Source organism: Schistocerca nitens, chromosome 3 (genome assembly GCF_023898315.1).
Source record: "Schistocerca nitens isolate TAMUIC-IGC-003100 chromosome 3, iqSchNite1.1, whole genome shotgun sequence".
Classification (NCBI taxonomy): domain Eukaryota; kingdom Metazoa; phylum Arthropoda; class Insecta; order Orthoptera; family Acrididae; genus Schistocerca; species Schistocerca nitens.
The window spans coordinates 247,651,977-247,677,902 of record NC_064616.1 but is presented as its reverse complement, the minus strand read 5'-3'; the positions used below and the strand labels follow the sequence as shown (position 1 = coordinate 247,677,902).

Here is a 25,926-nt window from a genome sequence, read left to right as displayed (position 1 = left end):
TGGTAGATCAATTTGTACTTTATACATTCATTCAGTGAACTGAATGATTTGCACTAAATATGCAAGCTAAAAAATAACGGGAAATCATGCTTTGTCTAAAATTGTGATGAGCCTGGGTTTGGCAGTAACCCAACTACATTAATAGGTCAAGCCAGTGAATGGCATCTCTGCTGGATCAGGTCGGGAATCAACAACTGTTTTGGTCTGCATTGCTGCAGATGACACTTATTTGGCACCATTGATCATATACAAGAGGGGTGCAATTCAAAGTTTGTGGACTTTGACCAATAACTAACCAGGGACACTTCATACTGCTTCTACAAATTAGTAAAAGCAGCAGCCTAAGTTTTATCAGTAGTTCACTACATCTTTTATCTTTCACATTCAGAAATAGCATATAAATCAGCCATTACCCAGTAAGTATCGTTTTGATATTTGATGGGAATGATAACCATGTCAGTCTATAATTAATGTAAATGGCTGTATAAAGTAACATTCATTTAGTGTGCTTGCCGAGTCATTACCTGACATACTACAACCTTCTGACAAATTTACGTTTGGCCCTGTTAAAACCGGGGAAAAAAAAAAAAAAAAAAAAAAAAAAAAAAAAAAAAAAACTTAGACACACATTTTTGTGTTTGTGTACTGACAAGGAGTATGTTAAGTACCACCTCATTTTTAATGTTATTTGATAAATTCCTTTCAAAAATTGCTTATTTTGGAATTTTTATTACATGTTGGTTGGGGAATTGTAAAAACTGGTATCAGTCAGGAAAATGTTCATAAGTCCGTGAACAGTGTTGGTTTACAGTTACCTCTACTGCCAAATTCATATCCAGTCCACACTTTGAGATTACAGTTTTTATTTATGAGGTAAATTTGAACACATGGAGTAAATATAAACTTACTATGATGTCAGACTCAATGGATTAATGAATCTAAGAGCAGAGTTCATATTTCAAACCTCTTATACATTAAAATTGCAAAAATACTCATTTAAATTTAGAAAATTTTTAATTACTTGAAATCATAGTAGTCCAAACTTAGTAAATCGTTTCCAGTTACCCCACCTGACCCTATCTGAGCTATCTTGGTCCTGAAGCTACCAGCCAATACACACAAATTTTTTTGATTTTTGTGTAATTCTTGATTAGCAAGTTGGATACATGCAGATGTACAACTTGTAATCATTAAACTATGTGCGAGTGGAAACTTCATTACAAATTAAAACTGTGTGCTGTACCACAACTTGAACCCAGGATCTTTGCCCTTCATGGGCAAGGGCTCTACCAGCCGAGCTACTCAAGTGCAACTCGCATTCCATCCTCACAACTTTACTTCTGCAGGTACCTCAACATCTACCTTCTAAACTTCACAGAAGTTCTCCTGCAAAACTTACAGGACTAGCACTAGTGGAATAAAGGCTTTTGTAGATACATGTTTTAACCAGAACCTGACATTGATTCCAGACTGAACTTTCACTTTGCAGTGGAATGTGCACTGATTAGAGTGCCGGTCCAGCATACAGTTTTAATCAGCAAGGAAGTTTCAAATCGCCATATACTATGCTGCAGAGTGGAAATTCAATCTGGAAATAGTTCCTTCTGTGGCTGTGCCAGGTCTCTGCAATATCCTTCCTTCCAGGAGTACTAGTCCTCCAAGTTTCGCAAAAGTCCTGTGAAGTCTGGAAGGTAGGAGATGAGGTACTGGTGAAAGTAAAACTGTGAGGATAGGTAGTAAGTTGTGCTTGGGTAGCTCAATCAATGGAGTGCTTGCTTTCACAAGGTAATAGTCTTGAATTAGTCCTGGTCTGGCACACAGTTCCAATCTTCTGGGAAGTTTCATGTCAGTGCACACTTGGCTGGAAAGTGAAAATTCATTCTATGTGCAAGTTTCCTTAGATTTCAAATGTTTGCACAGTGGCCTATGCTGTTAGGGCACACCCATCAACAATGACAGTCCATTTCTGAGAAAAGGGTATTTAGTTAGCATTTCATCTACCTTCGGTACTGTTTGAGATTAATTATTTGCATGCTGACATCCTGTTTCACTCTAGTTTATTCCTTCTTCAGAATCAACACACATCTTGTGCCAGCTGTGCTCAGTACATACTCAACATACATGCAAACAGAACACTTACTCTTTGAACAGAACAGTAGTATTCTATAGGACAGCTGCCAACAGCAAAAGTGAAAAATAGCTTTACAATTAGCTCTCGAAGTCTGTCGGCAGTGTCATATGGTTTTTATTTTTCAGTTAAGTTTTATAATTTTTCATTATTATTGCTGAGGAATTTTCACTAAATTACTTGTGTCCTTGGACATAAATTATGAAATATAAATATGAGGTCCAACAACTGAATTTAACATTTATAGCCTATCAGTACTACAGAAAATAATTGTACAGATGTCATATGGTGTTAAAGGCTAACTTATATAGCCTATCAGTAATACAGAAAATAATTGTACAGACGTCCTCGAATAGCACATAACTTTATTATTCCTCTTTTTATCTTCTTGAGTACATAGGTACAAAGAGATTCAAGGGGACTTCAGAAAATAAGCTTCACATTATTATTGCAGGCTAAGTAAACTTTCTTGAATGCTGCACTATGCTTTCAAGAGACACACAAGACACTATTTTTAAACATAACAACTGGGTGGCTGCGTAAAGTTTACCGGCGTAGTAATTTGTGATACTCTTTCAGGTCTCCAGCTGTAACATATTGTCATCTGGACACAATATTTCGGCAGTCCATCTGGCTGCCATCTTAACGTGAGAAGGCTGTCACACTAACTAGCCGGAACTGAAATCAAACATGCCGCAGCAGCTCCTTTATACACCAACCGTAGTTCCACTGCATGTGTCCAAACATAACTGCCCCCTAGTGCAAGACACAACAGTGCACCGGTGGCGAAAGCACGCTGACGCGTTACATCAATATCGAACACTATTGACAGCTTTTGATGACTGAAACAAAGACCGTTGTTTCTTAATGTCAAACAAAACAGGGTCCCAACTCTTACTTAAAGGATACCACTTATCTCTGTTTATAATATTGCCAGATCTGACAGTGTTCTTAAAAAACTTCACCCTGGTGCTACAGTCCTGCAGAGATTGTATGGTGTGCCTAAGGTTCACAAGCAAGAAGTTCCTCTTCAGCCTATTGTTAGCAATTTGGGCACTCCTACTTATAACTTAGCCAAGTATTATGCGTCCATTCGCAGTCCTCGTGTCGGAAAATGCGAACGCCATATTTCCAATTCTGTGCTTTTATTCAGCATTTGAAGTCTTTTTGTCTCACTCCTATAGATTTGCTCGTTAGTTTTGATGTTGTGTCTGCTTACCAGAGTTCATCTTGAAGATTCTTTGCAGTTAATTGGTGAAAAATTGAATGAAGAAATGACTAAGCTTTGTCACCATGTGTTGATGTCGACATACTTTTTATTTAATGACAAATACTTCGAACAAACTGACGAAGTGGCTATGGCGAGTCCGTTACCCCCCATAGCTGCCAATTTGTTTATGGAAGATTTTGTGGACGCGGCACTGAAAACGGCATTCTTAAAACCAACCTGTTTCTGGAGATACATTGACGGTACGTTTATGGTATGACCACATGGGAGGGATGGCTTTGATCATTTCCTAGATCATTTTAATTGTCTGCATCCCAGTATTAAGTTAATGATGGTAGTTGAAAAGGATGGAAAACTTCCATTTTGACATGTCTTGGTGTACAGGAGGGATTATGGGACATTGGCACATAGTGTTTATTGTAAGCCCAGATAGATGGACCGATATCTTCATGCATCAAGTTGTCATCCATCATACCAACGCAATGGGGCCCTACATACATTGGTAAACAGAGCTTACACCATCTCAGATGCAGATAGTCGGACACAAGAACTGGATCATCTAAAAGCTGTCTTCAAGCACAATGGTTATACTGACAATCAGATCAGTCATGCTCTACAGATTGGACCTTCGTGGGAACCAACAGAAGACGCAAGCAAATTTGTGGCATTCCTACCTTTTGCAGCAAGCATATCTTCAAAAATAGGAAGGTATTTAAAGAAATTTGATATTACATGTATTTTGTCAGCCAGCTAACACCAGAACTCTAGTGGGCTCAGTGAAGGATGATTTGGGTTTGAGAAAGCTCAGGGTCTACAAGATTTCCTACCATTGCGTTAAAGCCTATATTGGACAAATGATTCGTACAGTCCAGGATCTCTGCATGGAGCATCATCACCACACGTTTATTTCAGCCAGAAAAATCTGTAGTCATGGAACATTGTCTTACTGAAGGACATAAGATGATGTACAATGAGACACATGTGGTTGCCCCTGCGTCGCAGTATTGGAACTGTGTAGTGAAAGAAGCCATTGAAATCTGTCTATCTGACAGTATTATAAACAGAGATAAGGTGTATCCTTCAAGTAAGAGTTGGGACCCTGTTTTGTTTGACATTAAGAAACAACAGTCTTTTTTTCAGTCATCAAAAGCTGTCAATAGTGTTTGATATCGATTTATTGTTTCCGCGAGCTTTCACCATTAGTGCGCTGTTGTGCCTTGCGCTAGAGGGCAGTTATGTTTGCTCACGTGCGTTGGACTCGTGGTCGGTGTATGAAGAAGCTGCTTCAGCATGTTTGATTTCAGTTCCAGCGAGTTAGTGCAATGGCCTTCTCACCTGAAGATGGTGGCCAGATGGACTGTCTGGATGACAATATGTTCCCGCTGGAGTCCTGACAAATCACATAATTGCTGGTTCTTTGTAAACAATGATTGGAAATGCTCTACTAATTGTTCAGTTCCTCTAGAATAGAAATCCATTTCTTGGTCATGGAGCCAATCAAGAACTGCTGTATGAATTCATTGTTGAAAAATTGTCGTAAATGGTAGATGACCCTCCTTCCTGATGAGCGTCACCCACATCTGTGTAGCCTTGGTTAAATAAAGGTAGTTGGTACCATTTCACTATGGCTGGACATGACATTGCATTTGATCCATATACTGCCAGAATTTCACATTCAGTCTGTACAGTTTAGGTTTCTGTCCATAAGAATTTTACAGTCCCAAGTACTTCGCCTCTGGAGGATATTTCCAGTTGCTATGCCATTCAGCTCCATGTTGTGATGCAGCAGTTATCCATGCCACAGCAGAACTGTTTCTGCAATAAACCTAGAACATGTACTCGCTTCTTACAATGTGCTATGCTTCTTGTGAAATGATCTTGATTGTGGGATGATGTTGATGTGTAAGTTACTTTCATAAGTCCTTATGTGTACCAAGTCAAATTATGCATGAAATTATGTTACAGGGATAAAAGGTTATCTACAACTTGTAAAAAGACCAAACTGCAATTATTAGAGTTGAATGACTTGAAAGGGAAGCAGTAATTACGAAGGGAGTGACGCAGACTTGTATCCTTTCCATAGTGTTATTCAATCTGTGTATTGAGCGAGCTGTAAAGGAAACCAAAAAGGAAAAAGGAATTAAACTTTGAGGTTTGTTGAAGATGGCCTAATTCAGTCAGAGTGGCCAAAGTATTTATAAGATCAGTGAAATGGACTTGGAGACTCTTGAAAAGAGATTATGAGATGAACATTTGAGAGAGGGAAAGCATGAGGACCCTTGTCAAAAATTTTGCGTTCTGAGTTACTGAGATTACTGTGTTCAGCATTAAACCAATTAAGTTAGCCCCAAACTAAGAGAAATTAGTGAAACCTGTGCTGTTTCCATTTAGGAAAATATTGGTATTTTTATTCTATGTTGTGGCCAACTGCAAACTAGCAACATCTGTAGGCATTTATAACTGTAATACAAAAAGTGAGCCTCTGTCTTGTTTGGAATTAGTGTATTCACAAAATGTTCTTTTTTACAAAACTACTCTGAGCTCCTTAAAATACCTCTAAAAACTAGAAAATGCTATTTTGTGAAGCATTGCATACACATCTGTGAGATTTTGAAAAAGGGTCCCCTTGTTGAGCCAATGTTACTTTCCAATTATGACAAGAGGTCCGTTTTCAGGAGACCGACAAATGTAAATGGAATGAGGCTAACAATTCAAAGACCCTCCCAGCCGCACCTCATGGTTTCACGTACTGAAGATGGTTAGTCCTTTGCTACGGTTAATCAGTTTAGTATTCAGAAGAGTGTTGCTGCAGTTGCCGGCCTTGTGAAATCTTGCTATCGTTTATGCAATGGTACTTTGCTTTTGGAAGCTGATTGTGATTCTCAAGCACAACAACTGCTTGCAGCTTCAGTCCTCTGCGGCTATCCTGTTCATGTCGTGGCCCATTGAATGCTGAATTCTTTCATAGTGTTATTTACACTAGGCTCCTCGATGGTCTAACCGAGGGAGAAAAACAAACCTGCCTCTCTGATCAGGGTGTCACTGCAGTCCATTGGCTGATGAAAAAGGTTGATGCATCATGTGAGTACCCACATGCACTCTTCCCCCCCCCCCCACCCCCCCTCATGTTCGATAGAGTAGTGCTTCTATCAAAGATCAAAGCAAGCTATGAAGTCATCAGTCTGGCTGTAAATGGTGAACCCAATGTGCTGCTACCAATGTCACTGCTACAACCACACTCGAATGTCTTGTCGAAACCCAGCCAAATGTGTTATTTGTGGTAGAAATGCTCAGGAGGGCGATTGGCTGCCTCCATCTCCCTGTTATATAAATTGAAATGGCAACCGTGCATCCTCCTCTAGAAAATGTCCTGTGCATCTTGATGAATGGGCCATCCAGATCTGGGGGAAAGAAAAAGTGCCCTACCCTGTCACTCGCAAGTTGTTGGTCAGTCACAAGCCCTGCATTTTACCATCTGGCACTTACAGCACCCTTTTTGCTAAATCTCGCTTCACAAAGGACATGGCCATGCACACTCGCGACCTCAAATTCAGCACCGTGGCTGTAAAATTGCCCAGTGTCATGGTAGCATCCCCTTCTCCTTCTCCACCAGCTGTGCAACAAGCCACCTAATTATCGCCTCTCACTGCGAAATTATCTGCTACACAACCAGCATGTCAGATAGGATGGAAAGAATACTCTTGCAAATACTTTTTACTTTCCTCCAGGCAACAAACATCTGAATGTTCATCTGCCAACCACAAAGGCTCCAAGAAATCAAATGAAGGCAAACGGTCTTCTCCTTCACTGACTCGGAGATCCTCTTGAACAGTGTCGCTGTGTGATATCGTTACCCAGCCGACAGCTGTGTCAACGGGCCAACTGTTTTTCTGCTCTCATATCTGCAGATTGATGGAGAGAGAATGCCAACGTCTCTGTAGATCTCATGCAGCTGGATCCTTCAGCCTCTGTGCCTTGTAGCACAGTCTTCGAAGGCTGACATTTGGCAGCTGCTGAGGTGACACCCCTTCATTTTTTCCCTTCTCCCCTTTCCTTGTCATGACTGTACTCCAGTGGAAGGTTGGCAGCATTACATCCAATGGCTGCTCTTGGAATTGAAGGACCCACTTGTTCTCTGCCTCTAGGAAACAAAATTGCATCCTTACAACTGCTTTGACTTCTCACATGTCTTTCTGGTCCATTTTGACCTTCCGTCTGAGGACGGCATTCCATCTCGTGGGGGAGTCATGCTACTCATCCTGGAGGCTTTACTCCCATCTGGCGACCTTCAATGAACAACATTTCACCAGTTGTGATGACCACATAGAATACCTTGCAAACATTATCCTTAATGCCGCACAATGTTCCATCACTCACATTTCCGAGGCCCTTGGTGGACTGATGTGTGCAGCAACGCAATTTGTGCACGAACACGTGCTTTTCGCGTTTTTAACTGTCATCTTGTGATGGTGAACTGCATTTGTTATAAACAGTTGCATGGACAATGTCATCGCATTCTTTGGGATAGCAAAAAAGCTAGCTGGATTTCATTTATTAGTTCTTTGAACAGTTATACTTCCTCTTCTGTTGTGTAGGCCAGCCTCAAACGGCTCTCTGGGACCAACGTCCATTTTCCAGCCTGACCATAGCAGATGATGTCATATTGGACCCTATTGCTGTCTTCAACACCTTGAGCCACTATTTTGCGGAGATTTTGAGTTTCACCCACTATCACCCTGCCTTCCTCCATCGGAAAACAAGTGGAGGCGGCACAGGCCCTTCTCCTCTCAGAATCATGAATGTTACAATGCCACCTTTACTACGTGGAAACTAGATCATGCTCTCATTTCCTTCCAATCTTCCGCCCAAGGGTCCGATGATATTCACATTCAGATATTGCAACACCTTTCTCTTGCGGGCAAGCACTTTCTCCTTCATATATACAGTTGCATCTGGGCAGACGGCACATTTCCCAGACACTGGTGTGAAGCCACTGTCATATCCATACCTAAGCCCAGTAAGGGAAAACGGCTTCCTTCTTGCTACCACCCCATTTCTCTCACCAGCTGTGTTTGCAAGGTGATGGAACATACGATTAATGCCGGGCTGCTATGGTGGCTGAAGACTCGCAATCTAGTAACCACTGCACAGTGTAGATTTCTAGCTCGCCGTTCTGCAGTTGACTATCTCATCACTTTGTCCTCCCATGTAATGAATGGTTTTATCTGGAAATACCAGATTGTGGCTGTGTTTTTGATTCTGAGAAACCCTACACCACCTATTGGAGGACTAGTATCCTCTGTACTCTCCACATGTGGGGCTTCTGAGGCCACCTGCTCCATTTCTTTAGGAATTTTTAACTGTTTTGTTGGACACCTTTATCCAGAAAAAGGTTTGCCTGGCATATCCAGCTCCCTTTTCATTGACGATTTTGCGATCTATTGCTATTGGACTTGTCTCCTCGAGTGGCGTCTTCAACGATATCTCGATTGTTACTCGTGGAGCGTCAACATAGGCTTTCAATTTTCCACTGACAAAACCGTTTGTACAGATTTCTGGTGGTGCAGTGGGTTTCTTCCACTGTCTTCACATCTTGGGCCTGTTGCTCTTCTGTTCGTTGAAATTGTGAAATTCCTGGAGCTCATGCTCAATAGGAAACTTTCTTGGTCCTCCCAAGTGTCTTACCTGGCTGCCCGCTGTACCCAGTCCATCAGTGTCCTGTGTGTCCTCAGTGGTACTTCCTGGGGAATGGATCGAACTACCCTCCTCCGTTTGTACTGGTCCCTTGTTTGTTTGAAACTAGACTATGGGTGTTTTGTTGTGCATCTGCACATCTGTTCATCTTACACTGTCTAAATACAGTCCACCATCGTGGTATCCGTTCGGCCACAGGTGCCTTTTACACTAGCCCAGTTGAGAGTATGTATGCAGAAGCTGCCAAACTATCGCGGTCGTACCGATGTAATGTTCTACTCAGCATGCCCAGCAACCCACCCTATGCCGCCTCCTTTGATGACTCCCATGACCCCCAGTATGGGACGCATCCCTCTCCTGTTACCTCCTGGAGTTTGCTTTCGGTTATTGCTCCAGCAGCTTAAATTCATGCTACTTGCTACTTTCCCATTGGGTGTGGACCTTTCACCACCTCGGCTTCATGCAACGATCCCTGATTGCCTGGGACTTGATTCGCTTCCTAAGGACACTTCCAGACTCACTCTATTGCTGTAAGTTTCTCAACCTTTGCACGGAACTTCACAAAAGTACCTTTGTATATACTGATGGCTCTTACAGCGGAGCTCTTCATCACATATCAGGCCACACAGTACACCTGGCGATACAGGCTTTTCAGTTGTCATTTGCTCTGACTCTGTGAGTGCCCTTCAGAGCCTCTGTGTGAGGTATACTGTCCATCCTTTAGTGCAACAGGTTCAAGAAAGCTTTCGCTTACTCACTCTTGATGGTGCCACTGTGATGTTTGTGTGGGTCCCTGGTGACATTGGTCTGATGGGAAATGAGGCTGCTGACACTGTTGCCAAGGCTGCAATCCTCCTACCTTGGCCTGCTAGTTCTTCCATTCCTTCCGATTATCTCTGTGTGTGGTGTCCCTTTGACGTCACCACTGGTCTTCCCCCTCATGGGAACAAGCTCTGGGGAATTAAGCCTCTCCCAGTGCCTTCGCCACCCTCCTCACAGCCCCCTCGCCATGAGATCATTTTAGCTGGGCTGCATATTGGGCACTGTTATTTCAGCCATTGCTATCTGCTTAGTGGTTATCTCCCACCACTTTGTGCCCATTGTTATCAGCCTTTGACAGTTCGCCATTTCCTGACTGAATGCCCTTTTTTAACCACTAATTTTGTAATTTATGTTCACCATCTGAGTTATCGGCCTTTCAGCGTGGGCTGTCGACTGCATTTTACTTTTTATTCGTCCTAGAAATATGGCAAAGGACATTTAATCTTAAGTACAGGTCCTCCGTTGTTTCTCTGGCATATTTTATGAACCTTTCTCGAAGAGGAAGTCTCAGTTTTTAGCTGTCTTTCCTTCCATGGATTGTCTCAGTGTTCTATAGTTCTGCCCTTGGTTGTTTTTGCATCCTAAAACAAAACAAAACAAAACAAACAGAAGACCAACGTCAATACCTTCAACAATATTATTAACTCAGATTAGAGTTAAACAACTTTCAAATTTATACAAGCATGTGCAGAATGAAGTAAATTATTATAGTACACAAAAAATAAAATGAAAATTGATATTTTAGACATTATCAAATGGTTTTGCTTGTACTGAAAATTGTACTTCTCCAATAAGAGGTCCCTTTTTGCTTTGCCTCACATTTACCAAAGTAGAAAAAGCAAATCGGTTTTGTTATTTGAGCAGCAAAATAAGTGATGATGGCTGAAGTAGAGAAGATATAAAGTGGTGCAGACTGGCAGTAGCAAGAAAAGTGTTTCTGAAGAAAAATTTGTTAATGTGAAATATAAATTAAAATGTTGATGTATTTTCTGAAAGTATTTGTCTCAAGGTTGTTGGTTTATACAAAATATGTGAAGGACCACCACATGAAATTCAGTCCCTGTCAGATGAAGACTGTTAGCTTGGTATAAGACTTTCCTGTCAGGTGGATCAGACTACATTGTATACATTGTACCAATTGAATACTGTCGTTTCATCCACACTGTGGTCATGTACACAGTCAGATGGAATACAACTGCTGAGCACTGCATCATCTTCATGAATTTTAGTGAAAATATTAGTAAACACTCTTGAATGTGGTCCTCTTAGGTCAGGAAAAGATCCACCATATTCTACACAAGCAGCACCATCTCCATTACAATACCCATCTACAAAGAAGATATCACCATAGTCAGTGTTTGTAAATGTATGCTGTATGTTAAACAGTGCAGCAGAATTGGCCAAAACTGACAGTAAATAAATAAACCCATACAGATGGATTACCAACACACAAAATGAAAGTTTCTTGCACATTTGATGCTCCGCAGCTTGTAGAAATTGTAAATATGTCAGACCATTAATAATTAACAGGACATATTTATAAAATAAAAACCTCTCTCTCTAACCAATAAAAATTTCTTTAATATTTACTACCACATCCTGAAATATTTACTGTTCCTTCTGAAATTACCTGTATGTGTACTTTTTAAAATTTTTTAGACTGCTGATCAAAGTGACATTGAGTAGAAATAAGATGTTATTAAGCTCAGAAAAACAATTTTTAAATAAGATTATTCACGTGTTATTGTAACTAATAAGTGTTTTGATTTTAAAGGTATGTGATAGTCATTGCCTCAGAGAATGTAGTGTAAAGTTTGTTGGGTGTACAAAACCAGGTTTGTTTTAGGTATTTCAGAACAGCATTTACTGAACCTGACAGTCCCATCTTATCAGATACTCATATAAAGTGTATGTTGAAGAAACTTAGACAAGACTGATGTCTGTTTCTAAAGTATCATCTTGTTTTAAAGCTACCTACTTTTCGTCATCTCTAGCTCTACCAGTTTCCTCCTTCATTATATTTCATATTATCTGTATTTTGTTGATTGATGGGGCTGTCCTTGTCTTACGACGCATCTACTTGGGTGTCTGGATTACTTTCTTTAGCATTCTACGGTATATCTTGTAATGAACTAATGTTGTAACATCAAAGCTTTTTCTGACTTTGGTACAATTTCCTTTTTGCTGTAAAAGATACTCTTATTCCATGCATAATCCTGTTTTCTTTGTTTTTTTTTTATCTGAACTACTTTTAGGGGGGAAACTGTCTTTGAATAAGAAGGGATGTTATTAATAAATGGTTCTCCCCCCCCCCCTCCCCCCCATCTGTATATATATCTGCAGTTTGTATCTTTTTGCAGTTTCCTAAAGGTCTCAATCTGTGGCTTATTAACTACCTTCCTGATCTCAGATTTAGTAAATTTTTAAAGTAATGATCAGTGTCAATGCTTGTAAAGTAAACTGCGTGTTAAGATTTTACAGACTAGTGCCTACCAAGTTTTGAGTACAGTTTTGTTCATTAGATTTTTCTAAATTATCAGTAGCTGTTTTTAAGCAGGTGTTTATCCTTGTTGGGAGCTTTATAGTGACAATTAAATTGAATGATACTTTTACTGACTGCAGTACATTTTTATTAGAGGGATTTTTAAGAAAATCTATATTAAAATCACCAGCAGCCACTGATTGTTTGTATCTTAATGTTAAATAAGCCAGTACTTAGTCCTGCCACTGACATACCACCAAGTCTCCTTCACCCCAGTTTCCCCATTATATTGTGTAAAATGAAAATGTGTATACTAAACAGCTTGTGTTCTGTTGCCATGTTAATCATTTTGATGAAACTGGTCAGTTAGGGCACACATTTTAAGGTAAAAAAAGTCTTGCACTAATACCCCAGAAGAAACATTATTTACTGGTTCAGATAGTCTCATGTCTTTTACATTGAGGTAGTAAGTCTTCAGCAAAACAAAACGTTTGAGTGTTGCAGACACAGTTCTGATAGGTATTGTGGGTGAAGAAGACACTTAGGCACAGGCTGTCCTCCATCCCATTGTCACATTACATGGGATATTCCGCATAACGAAATGACTGCTTGAAAAATCCAAGAGCAGGTTCTCCAACATGATTTTGACGTATTCTCTGCTGTACACTGTACTATGCTTAACAGATGATGGATGTAAAGTTATATGCTTCTTTGACAGTAGACAGGAAATGATTTTGTTCCTGAATTTGATGTATTAGGGTACCAATATTTAAAAGTGCATAATGCTTCAAAATTATTGTACCTTCCATGCTCCCAGAGAGTATTGTAAACCCCCAGGCAAATGTGATCAAAACTTTTTGGATTTGGTAAAAATCATAATGCCATTTCCTGCTCACCTTTCTTACTAACTAGTGTTTGTGTCCCAAGGTTTAATGGATCTGCAGGAAAGTCATTGGCTACTTATTAAAATTGTCACTATTGAGTTCCTGCCAAATGTCCACACACTATTCCCTCAATTCAGAAGGGAAGTGGTGTTGCTCCAGTCTTGCTGAAGCCATGCAAAATTGGAGCATATTAAGAATAACACAGTGAGCTAATACTTGTACAATGTTGGAATCCACTGTCATTTGTCACTTCCGTCATTCTGCCATTAACTGCTCAAATGTTTTCTGTCATTGCTTGCCATTCTTGGTGCAGATGATCTGCAATAGCAGATGGATGCAGCTGGAGTAAGGTGTTCACTAGCTGCTCTGACAAGGATGTTTTATAATATCAGATTTATCATTCTATTTGAATGTTCACACATTTCACACATGTTATTCTAAACTGCTGAGTTGGCTAATAATGTTTTGTGTCATTCAAAAATGGTGCATCTATCTGAACACTAATACTGGCATGTTATAATCCTTACAGCATGAGTTACTACAATCCTTCTAATTCTATAACAACAATGTTCATCAAAATAACTGATGATATTTGCACATGTGCATTCCATTGCCACCTAAAGGATCTTCGTTACAATTTCTAACAACTTGTAGGGCAATGACATCAATTAAAAATTGCCTTGCACTGGTATATGGCAGCAACAGTATTTAAAAAAAAAGATATTGTAATGAATCCAAATGGAGATTCACTTGAAAGTGCAGAAATATCTCTTAATTTTTTACACATGTGAATGAATCTCACAGATGCTAAAATACAGTTTTTCCTTACTGAACTCTGTGAATTTGCACCATAATAAGACATTCATGAACATCACAATGATTTGAGGTATGGTCATAGCCTCATGGTATGTCCTTCCAACTTGTGAAGTGAATAATCCAGTCAGTTATAGGGATCATATCTTAGCTTATTTAAATTTTGTCTCAATTTCCCAGGCAGAGTAATGAAAAAACATATTAAATGCTATGAAGAATCTTCCCAATAATTCCAGCTTCTCATTCCGAAAGTAATGAGACTGTGCCTTTATTTATATCAATTTTGACTATGATAGAGATAATTTTCACATCACTTCACGTGCTAGTTTTTTCCTATTACATGGTTTGCACTTCCTGTTCTCATAATTTTAGATTTTACCCACTACTTGCAGCATGATTTTCATCCTTCATGATCATTCTTATATAAGAATGGAAAATCCAGAATGGAATAATGACAATATCGTGAAAAGTATAAATTGCTACTCACCATGTAGTGGAAATGTTGAGTCACAGACAGGCACAACAAAAAGACTGCGAAATAAATAAGCTTTTGGTCAAAAAGCATTATTCTGACACACACACACACACACACACACACACACACACAAAGCAACCAACTTTGTGTCTTTACATGGTGCTGGCTGGAGCAACAGTGCTGGTGCTGCAGTTCTGCAGGTGGACTAGGTTCTGGTGGTGTTGTGCCATGTGCCAGGTGGGATGGGTAGAGGGATCGGGAAGTGCGAATGGGGTTGAGTAGCTGGGGCTTGGAGGGAGCAACAGATTTGCCAGCAAAGAATGAGGAAGGAAGGGGAGACAGGTACACAGCCTAGGCATGTGATGCACAGTTGTCAAAGCTGGTGGGAGCAGAGTGTACGGAACGCAACAAGTGGATGTGGAATGGAATGGGGTGACAAGACAGGGAAGGGGAAACAGTTGAATGGAGGATACGGGGACAGTTGGTTACCACAGATTGAGGCCAGATGTGTTGCAAGGATAACTCCCATCTGCATAGTTCAGAAAAGCTGAACATGGAAGAAAGGATCCAGATGGCCTGGTTTATGAAGCAGCCACTGAAATTGAATGTTTTGTGTTCAGCTGCATGTTGTGCCACTGGGTGATCAACTTTGTTCTTGGTGACAGTTTACTGGTGACCATTCATCCTAGTGGATAGCTAATTGATTGTCATACCAACATAAAAAGCTGTGCAGTGTTCGCAACAGTGTTCATATATGACATGGCTGCTTTTACAGGTAGCCCAGCCTCTGTTGATGGGATAGGATAAGCATGACAGGGCTGGTATAGAAGGTGCTGGATGGGTGGATTGGGTGTTCATGCACATTGGTCTACCACATGGACATGATTCCTGTGGCAAGGGATTGGGAATGAGGGTGACATAGGAATGGACTAGAATTTTGTGTTGGTTTGGTGGGTCATGGAACACAACTTTGGGAGGGGTGTGAAGGAACCTGGGTAGTGTGTCTGTCATTTCAGGGCATGACGAGAGATAATCAAAGCCCTGATGAAGAATATGTTTCAGCTGTTCCAATACAGGGTGATAATGGAGGCACTCTTATTGTTGAGTCTTGAGGGTGGTGGGAGGATTGCAGTTGTGGAAGATATGGCATGGGAAATCTATTTGTTGACTATGTTTGGGGGTAGTGACTGTCCGTGAAAGCCTTCATGAGACCTTCAACATACTCGACAAGGGAGTTCTTGTAACTGTATTCTCATTTCTCCATGACCTCAACACCTCGTCTGCTTCTGCATCTACATAGATACTCAGCAAGCCACCATACAGTGTGTGGCAGAGGGTACCCTGAACCACTACCAGTCAATTCCTTTCCTATTCCCTTGCAGATAGAGTGAGGGGGAAAAATACTGCCTATATGCCTCCATATGAGCCCCAATTTCTCAAATCTTATCTTCATGGTCCTTACGCGTAATGTATGTTGGCAGCATTAGAATCATTTGGCAGTCAGCTTCAAATGCTGGTTCTCTAAATTTTCTCAAAAAGAACATCGCCTCCTCCCCAGGGATTCCCATTTGAGTTCCTGAAGCATCTTCGTAACCCCTCAATGTTGTCTGAACCTACCGGTAACAAATCTAGTAGCCCCCCTGTGAATTGCTTCGATGTCTTCCATCAATCCAACCCGGTACAGATCCCAAACACTCAAGCAGTACTCAAGAAAAGGTCACACCAGTGTCTTACATGCAGTCTCCTTTACAGGTGAACCACTGTTTCCTAAAATTCACCCAATAAACTCAGTCAATTTACCATACACCATGGAATCATCAGGAAACAACTGCAGATTGATGCCCACTCTCTCCACCAAATCATTTATGTATGTAGAGAATAGCAGCAGCCCTCACACACTTCCCTGGGGCACTCTTGATAATACCGTTGTCCCCGATAAACACTCGCTTTCTGGAAATCTAGAAATATGAACTCTGCCTGTTGCCCTTCATCCATAGTTCACAGTGTATCATGTGAGAAAAGGACAAGCTGAGTTTCACAGGAGCAGTGCTTTCTAAAACCATGCTGATTCGGTGCACCTAAACTTCTCTGTCTCAAGAAAGTTTATTTTAATCAAACTGAAGTTATTGGTCTATAATTTGGTGGGTCCATTCTTTTACCCTTCTCATATACTGGAGTCCTGTGCACTTTTTCCAGTTGCTTGGGACTTTGTGCTGGGTGAGAGATTCACGATAAATGCAAGCTCGGTAATGGGCCATTACCATAAGAGTGCTCTTTGTAAAATCGAACTGGGATTCCATCCAGATCTGGTGATTTATTTACTTTCAAATATTTCAGTTGTTTCCTTGTGCCAGGGAGGGTTATTACTATGTCATGCATAAGGGAGTCTGATGATCAAATGACAGTATGTTCGTACAATTCTCCTGTCTGAATGAATTCTTGAACAAGAAATTTAAACCTATGTCTTTCATTTTGCTATCTTCAGCTTCCACACCAGACTGGTCAACAAGGGACTGAATGGAAGCCTTAGACCTGATTGGAGATTTTACATAATACCAGAATTTCCTTGGGTTCTCAGCCAGCTCTTTTGTTCAGGTATGATGGCAGTAGCTGCGTGCTTCACGCATAGATCTTTTCACAGAACCCTGAATCTCTGCTAACCTTCACTTATTGTCATTTGTGCATTCCCTTTTGAACCGAGAGTGTGACACTCTCCCATCCAGTTCAACTGATCCTCAGTCCTCCTTGGTAACTTCCTGGACATAGATCTCCACTTCTCTGGTGGCTCCATCCACACCTCTGTCCACGTTAAACCCACACTGATCACCAACAGAACCTACATTTTCACAGCCGCCATCCTTTCTACATCAAAAAATCCATCCCATACAGTCTAGCCACCTGTGGACCATGTATCTGCAGTGACAAGAACTTCCTTCCCCAGTATGCTGAAGGTCTCACAAAGGCCTTCAGACAGGCACTGCCTCACAAACTTGTCTGCAAACAGAGTTCACAAGCCATATCCTCACACAACCTGAATCCTCCCCCACCCCGAAGAACTGGCTACAGAGGAACGCTACACCCTCTCCCTTTGTCACCCAAGATCACCTAAGACTGGAACAACTGGACCATACCATTCATCAGTACTTTCTCTCATCATGCCCTGAAATAAGGAGCATCATACCAAAGATCTTTCCCACCTCTCTTAAAGTGGTGTTCAGTCATCCACCCAACCTACACAACATCCTGGTCCATCTCTGTGACACTTCCACTCCCAACGCTTTGCCACAGGGATGGTGTGCCTGTGGTAGACCAAGGTGCAAGACGTGCCTAATCAATACTTCCTGTCACAGGCTTGCCCTTTCCCATCATTGGCCGGATCACCAGTGAATGCAGTCGTGTACCAACTGTGCTACAAACACTGTTCAGCTATTTTTTTTGTCAGTATGACTGCCAAGCAGCTATCCACCTGGATGAATGCATGCTTCTGCCTGTCTCTCGCCACCCCACCTCACACAACCCCAACCACAACCTTGTCCACTTTCCAACGAAATGCCGCACTTTCACTGTTTGTTCAGCTGACATCATGTGAGGGCCTCAGGTGTGTGTACTTCTGCCTTTTGGTGAGTGGCCACCTTCATTCCAGAAGTATTTACAGTCTACCAGAACTTCCCTACAGCAAAGTAATAAATTTTTGAGACATGATTTGGATTGTAAAAGAAATGTTATCTTTCTTCAGAAAACTGTGCCTCCCCACAAAGGCAGTGACAGGCAATGGCAGTGGGGAAACTGAGGAATTTGAAGTATGAATTGTTGAATTATTGACCTCTGATCAACTGTTCTCATTTATGAAAAAAGTTTGTGAATAGAATATATTCTGAGTGCAATGAAATGTTCATGGCAGATGTTGATATATGTTTTTGAAGGTCTTCCACAATTTTCCTTTAAAGATGGAATCTACTTATATTTTAGAAATGCTGAACACGATCATTGATAGAAAGGGGATATTGTGAAAAAATAAATTTATTTCTGACTGGTCAAGGACTAAAGATATTGCTATTATACTAGAACAGTGAGTTTTGGGAGCATCGCATTTATCTTGCATCACTATTACAATGAACGTCCTCTTGAAGGTGAATTACTATTGCTGTTTTCACACCTGCTGTAAAGGGGGCTGAGATTATCAGTACGGAAAGGAGAAGATAAAATCCAGTGCTGCCACATAGCTTCCTACTTGGAAATGGTGCTAAGTGGTAGTGTTACTTCATGTCCTTGTGTAATTGATGGATCATGGTATCACATACTACCCTGTAAATGAATTTGAGCTTTATGTTGGGCTATAGATAATAGTTCTGTCCACTTGGAACTTTACACCACAGCCTCTCTTCTCATTTCTGCCCAAGTCTTGGTGATGAATATTTATTCTGCCTGTAAGATTTGGCACCTGTTATCTCCAGCTTGAACACCACTGCACTAGTTTCCTTTGGCAACCATGTCTACAGAGACAGGTTTGAAGAGACAGGACCAGATATTTTGTATTTATAAGAATTAATTTAGTTTGATGAAGTTCCTAAGTAATCATGCAAATAGTTGGCAAATTTCTTACCTTTTTATTTGCCACCAGAATTCCTTTCATTTACTGATTCTACAAGAAAGCTTTAGCTTTTTTCTTTGTTTTCCAGCAAACTTATTTGTACTTTTTAAAGTCTGTTCTTACATTAGGCATTTCCACGCATGTGTTGTGTGGTATATACTATATGTATATTTTCTTTTTGCAAATATGTTGCAGGATTTAGAAATAAGTGATGACGAAGGCTCTGAGCACAGCACTCCACAGGCAACTCCACGGAGGCCACATATTCACCATCGACCACGAAAACAGGAGAAGAAGAAACGCCGATGAGCACAATTTATAGGAGTTCCTTCTTAACAATTAATGAACAGTATTAAATAAAACTGAATCTCTTATGAATGATCTAGTAAAGAGTTCAGGGATAGGAGTGAATTACTTTCTAATTTTGTGCAAAGGGGAATGAGATCACCAGGAAACCAAAAATCAGAGGTATACACCATTTACTATCATTTCATTTCATTTTTTCCTTTCTGTACAGGTTGTAAGGCCACTTTTGCTTTGTTCATCTGTCATAAAATAAGTATGCAGCTTTTTATTAAATGTGTGTTCAGTATGTATCATGTTATTCTAAGTGATAGTTGAAATCAACAAAAATGTAGAACTTCTTATCCATCTGTGTTTTTTCTTGTTAACTTATATATCTGTTAATGTATATATCTGTGGCAAGACAGAAGCATGAATTTGTACTTTTTCTGACAATGTACATGACTTAAGATCATGACATTATTTTAAAATAAAATCAGGATGTTTTCTGAATCACAAAAAAAATCCAGAGGAAATAAAAAAAACTTGGAACATGATTGGAATTTCAGTTGTAGATATTCTATTAATTTATTTGGACAAAAAAGGAGATTGATAGCATTAGTCCATATAAACTTAAATTTCAGTACAAATGTTACATGTTTTGAGCTATCTTAGTTTGATGAAGTAGATTCATTGGTACATGGCCATTACTCTTTAGTTGTATTTATTTTCTCTAGAAACTTATTGTCATTCCTTGACAGATAATGTTAATATACATAAAGAAGGTTAACAACACTAGTTACTAGATTTGTGAGAGATTTCATGGTTTATAACTTAAGGCTTTTTCCCCTAGTCTGCCCATCATGTGGTATTGTAACTATTAAAAAAAAAGAACTATTTACACATTTGTTGTAACCTGGTCTTGCTAGAGGAAACTCAGCTTAGCTTCTGATATGCCCTAGATATCAGCTTAGCTTCTGGTATGCCCTAGATAATATGTTCGTTGTGAAATTGTTTAAAAATGTTCTGCCATTTTTCACTGGCTCTAATAACTCATTTGTTACTTCAGCTCAGCAATTCATCTTCACTTATTCACTCAGTAACATTCATCAGTTTTTCTTCCTCCGCTGTGAAATTTAATGTGGATGCTTTCCAAAAATGTAGAATTAGTGTACATTTGACCAGCTAATGGTTTAAGTTAGAATGATCAACTCCATTGACATAAGAGGTTCCAAAAATCATTTATGCCAATAACCGACCTGCACAATGGTGATACAGAAATACATAGCAATAACGTTGAACTGAACCTACGTCACGACCCCCTCGCTTTCCACATCATGTAACTAATGGTTTATACAGATGTTAAAAACATTTCAGTCATAACTTCTGTTAGTTACTCACTTTTCAATGTGCAGAATGCTGTTGAAGGTACCTAGCTGTCTGGAAAGGAACTGGATGGTTATGTAGGTGCAAATTTTTGAAAAATATTGTGGGGCAAGAGGGTGCTTATCAAGAGACAGGAAGTAAGATGCTCAAAAGCGAAAAACATTGTTTTTATTGTTTAGCGAGAGAGGGAACTCTGTGGTTTTGCTATGACCTGGAGTCTCTTGTATTTTGTTTCATGGAATTCACAAAATGATTTTAGTTTCTTGACACATGGCTTATAAGTATGGAAATGGTACATCTTCCCAATCACCAGCTATGTCAGTGAACAAGCAGTCTGCAGCTGTTTGGAGATCATTGTGTGCAGTAAGAGTTTAATATTCTATACCTGTTAATTTATTTGCAATCTTTTCTTGCTGTTAATAATAAACATTATTTGTGCCTTCACTTGTCTTCACTGTACATTTAATTGTTCTGGAATTGCTTCCCTCTTTTTCTCAGCAAGGAACTTTGCTTGCACATCTAAGCAGTAAGAAGTCAAATGCACTTGAGAACTAAAATTTCACAAGCAAAAAACCTGTCTTAAAATCTATGTGGCTGGAAGATTCAATCATTATTGAAATAATCTGCACTACTTTGAGTTCATTGATCAGTTCTTCATAATAAATTGTGTAAGTTTATTAGTGATCAATGGGTTTATTTAGTTTGAACATGAAAACTCAAATTTGAATAGTGTTTTAATTGTATCAGTGGCATAATTCAGTGACCGAAAACTCTTAATTGTGTATGATAGTGTGATTGGCAAATGTAGCTTCTTTCACTGTAGATTGTTTTTCCATGTCTGTAACTGTTTTTGTAGATAGGTAATTATCAGTTTTAAGATCCAGATATTTCTTTTGAAGAGCAACTTAATTTCCAGAGTGAACAGGAGGTAGGAGAGCAGTACTAGCTGGAGGTAAGTGTGTGTGTGTGTGTGTGTGTGTGTGTGTGTGTGTGTGTGGGTGGGTGGGTGGGTGTTGGGGGTCATAAGTAATGCTTGGGAAATTGTCAGTGGGGCACTGCCCCACAAAAGGCAAAGGTCCCACATTTGAGTCCTGGCCCAGTGCACAATTTTAATCTGCCAAGAAGTTTTCACTTAATATTTCTTTGAGTTTACACAAGTTACAATGTCTGTTACCTACATCCAGTTCTAAATTTTGCACTGTAAATTGTACAGTCAACATTTTCAACCTGTCCTTAAATGCCCTGGAAGTATTCCAATAATTTACTGTTTGCTTTGCACATATGTTTCCACATGACTAACACAGGCAAGTCAAGAATGAGGACTGTCAGAAGAATTTGAATGAATGGAGAACCTGAACGTAACTGTTACTGCTGCACAGTCTCCATTTTCACAGCATGTATATTTCTTTTGTGAACAATTAACTGTGATTTCTTTGTGGTACATGTAGTGCAGTAATTATATTGTTTGGGATGAAATTTGGCTTAAGTGAAAAAAGGTGAGGTGTGTGGCAGGGGAGATAAACATGATGTTTGCATATAATACACTCCTGTTTAAAAAGCTAAGGACCTTTTTGTGCATTATCACCTGAAGGTTGAATATGCAGCATCAGTTCATATTCTTGGTTTAATACTCAGTTTTGGTTAACATGTAGTGATAGAAAAGTGTATAGCTCTATCTTTGTTGGAGGATGGTAATTGTAAAACTTGTTCATACATTATTTCAAGATGATACTTTACGCAGCTGATTGCCTGATGAGAAGATAAAATCAGCAAAATTTGCTTAGAAACACTTAGGTGAGGCCAGAGACCATCATACAAGTACAAAAGAGGTCCCAAGTAACAGTCAAGACAGTTCTTGACCAACATCTGAATTGACTTGATTGTACAGCAGAGCCCTCACCAGCTGCCTTCAGTAAGACTTACATACCTCTCTTGTTAAAGCCTATCGTAACACTCGTGAAACTTGTAGCACTTGTATCGGATGATTCTTGTAATTTGGTAACACGTCATAACACAGACCAGTCACATTAATGCGGCCACCACCAATGTTTGACATCAATGTGCAGTAACCACTCAGAGGGCAGGTGGTAGCACTAACAGTGGAGGCTATACAGAGTGTAACAAAAATGTATGGCCCAAATTGCAGGACACATTCTTCACATATAGACTAAGAAAGTGGTATGTGAACATGGGTCTGGAAACACTAATTGGAAATGAGCACGAACAGAATGCAGCTCTTTCTCACAGGCGATATTAAAGATGCCCTCTGTGGGCATTGATACATGCATCAACCTGCTGTCATAGTGTATCTTGGATGTGCCAATGTATCATTGGAGTATTGTGTATCGTTTCGCAGCCTTCCAAAATATGGACACGGAGACTCTGATCATCTTGTACTTGGGTTACATACACAAGAGCTTTCAAATGCCTGCACAAATAAAAGCCTAGTGGGTTTACGTCCATAGAACATGGAGGCCAGGCAATTGGTCCATCTCTATCTATCCATCTGTCAACAAATCTTATTTAGAAGCCAACAGACATTAACACTAAAATGAGGAGGTGCTCCATCACGAATGAATTACATGTTTTGTCGCACAGCTAAAGGCACATCTACTAACGGTTCAGGTAGAACATTCTCTACGAAATGATAACTTTGTCCATTAAGCCTGGATGGAAGAAAGTGAGGCCCTACCAAACAGTCAATGCCGGCCCAAACACTGACTGAAAATCTTTGATGATGACATGCTTAAACAGTTGTGAGAGAATTGACATCTGTCCATACATGCCAATTGCAAAAATATACACTCTGGTCTCCTTTAAATGACGCCTCATCTGTGAACAGCACTGTTGCACTAAAATTAGGGTTAACACTATTGAATAACCCATTGGCAGAAGAGTACCCTTGCAAGAAAATCAGCTGCTGATAGTGCCTGCACACACAGTAAATGTTACGGATACAGCTGGTCCTCGTGTAACACTCACCAGACACTCACCTCATCCACATTTAGTGTTGCAGCTAGTTACATGTCTACATGTCTTGTACTGACACTGAGTTCGTCGCCAATTGCGTGAAGAATTGCCGCCCTCCATTGCTGTGTTCTCATTCTTCTAGTCCTCCCTCGGTTGTGAGTATCAGGCCGAAATGACCCATACTCCTTCAGATGACACTCAGTAGCTTCAAATGTTTTACTGTCAACGTACCTACATCCTGGAAATCTCTCCCAGTACAAATATTGAGTTAGAGTGCAATTGCCGTCAGCTAAGCCATACATCAAATGAACATCTGCCATCTCTGCATTTGTGTACACTGCCATTGTACGAGCCAAGTCTGTGATTAACTGTACACAGTAGACCGTGTGCTCACAATGCTCATACTGATTGCTGGAACAGCAATGGTGTACATCGCATGGCAACAGGGACATGTAAAACAAAACACTGGTGGTGCACATCATAACCAGACATCACCAAGAGTACATGTTTCCCATGTTTCTGATGTTCTGTTCTTGTGTGTTTCCCATGATTAATGAGTTGAAGAAAATGACTAGTAACATGGAAATAAAGCATTTACAGAACCATGTTCATATAACATAATTTCTTTGTGTACATGTGAAGAATGTGTCCTGTAATTCATGCTGTATATATTTGTTACACCCTGTGTAAAGTGCATGTGGAGTTGTTGAAAACGGTGCAGTCATTGTCATGCAAAACGGAGCAATTTATCAGGTGTCCAAAATGGCATGATCATTGGATTTTGAGGTAAAATAGCACTATCCAAAACTGTGAGGCACCACAGTCCATAGATGATGGGTGAGCAACAGCTGTGGAGACATCTATGGGCGAATGAGTATGCAACTCTTGAGCAACTGACCACCCAGATGAACCAGGGGGCTACCAACAGCGTTTCCTCAATGACAGTTTGGCGAACATTGTTACGAATGGGTGACTTCTGTTCATCAGGTGAATGCTGGAATCTGCACACCAGTGCCGCAATGGGAGGTCCACTGAGTAGTGACAATCTTTTCAGATTACTCACATTTCTTGCTCCATCGGACAGATGGCTGTTGGTGTGGATGGCCCTGCAACAATCATCAGAAGGGCCCAGGCTGGAGAAGGGACTGTTATGGTCTGGGGAATGTTTTTGTGGCATTCCTTGGGTGATCTTGTCATTCTGAAAGGCACAATGGATCAACACAAGTATGCATCTGTCCTTTAGAGACTGTGTCGATGCCCCTACATGCAGTTTTTCTTTTCATGAGGGCATCTACCATCAGGACAATACAGTGTCACATTGTGTGTGTGTGTGTGTGTGTGTGTGTGTGTGTGTGTGTGTGTGTATTTAAACCCAATCAAGAATCAGTGGGACCTGGACTCGTATTCGGGAGGACGACTGTTCAGACCCGCGTTGGGCCAACCTGATTTAGGTTTTGCGTGACTTCCCTAAATCACTTCAGCCAAAGGCTAGGATTGTTCCTTTGACAGGGCACAGCCAACTTCCTTCCATAATCTGATGGGACCAGTGACCTCGCTGTTTGGTCCCCTTCCCCTAATCCTCCTCCTCCTCCTCCTCCTCCTCCTCCTCCTCCTCCTCCTGAACCACCACCACCACCACCACCACCAGTGGGACCACCTCGATTGGGCTGTTCACGCCTTGGCTCCTCAGCCGAGAAACCTAGTGCAGCTGGTCATGACACTGGATTTGGCATGGCTCTACACCCCTGCCAATACCTTCCAGAACCTCAGTGACTCTTCCTGGACACCTGCACTGCAAATAGTAGTTATTCAGGCTTTTGACAGGTTTTAACATACCACCGGTTAGTGAGTAGTTAAAAATGGATTAAATACCTGTAAATATCTTGCCTTCGGTGTCCCTCGACGACTGCATACATGAGCTAAAATAGGCTTGTTCAATAAATACTGGGGACCATAATGGATTTAACTACAATAATGTTGGCCACAACAGAAGTAAAGTAAGTACGTAGATTTATTCACTTCAAAACCTGTATCTTATGATCTCATGATCAATCTTCAGTGTAACAAGCCTTGTTGTTACTACTACAGCTAACCAATGGTAGCACTATACTGGCGATATTAAATAGTCCAGATTCAGTAATTTGATAGAAATGCGTGTGTGAAGTCCATTA

General features: G+C 40.4%; 1 protein-coding gene across 1 annotated transcript in view; it reads left to right on the top strand.

Moving 5' to 3' along the window:
* The window catches only part of LOC126249561 (protein anon-73B1), a 31,444-nt gene extending 10,227 nt beyond the window's left edge, over nt 1–21,217 (top strand). Inside the window, exon 2 of the mRNA XM_049951225.1 lies at nt 19,313–21,217. Coding sequence (XP_049807182.1) covers nt 19,313–19,426 — 114 coding nt within the window. The 3' untranslated portion in view covers nt 19,427–21,217. The remainder of the gene's footprint in view (nt 1–19,312) is intronic.
* The last annotated feature ends 4,709 nt before the right edge of the window (nt 21,218–25,926 follow it).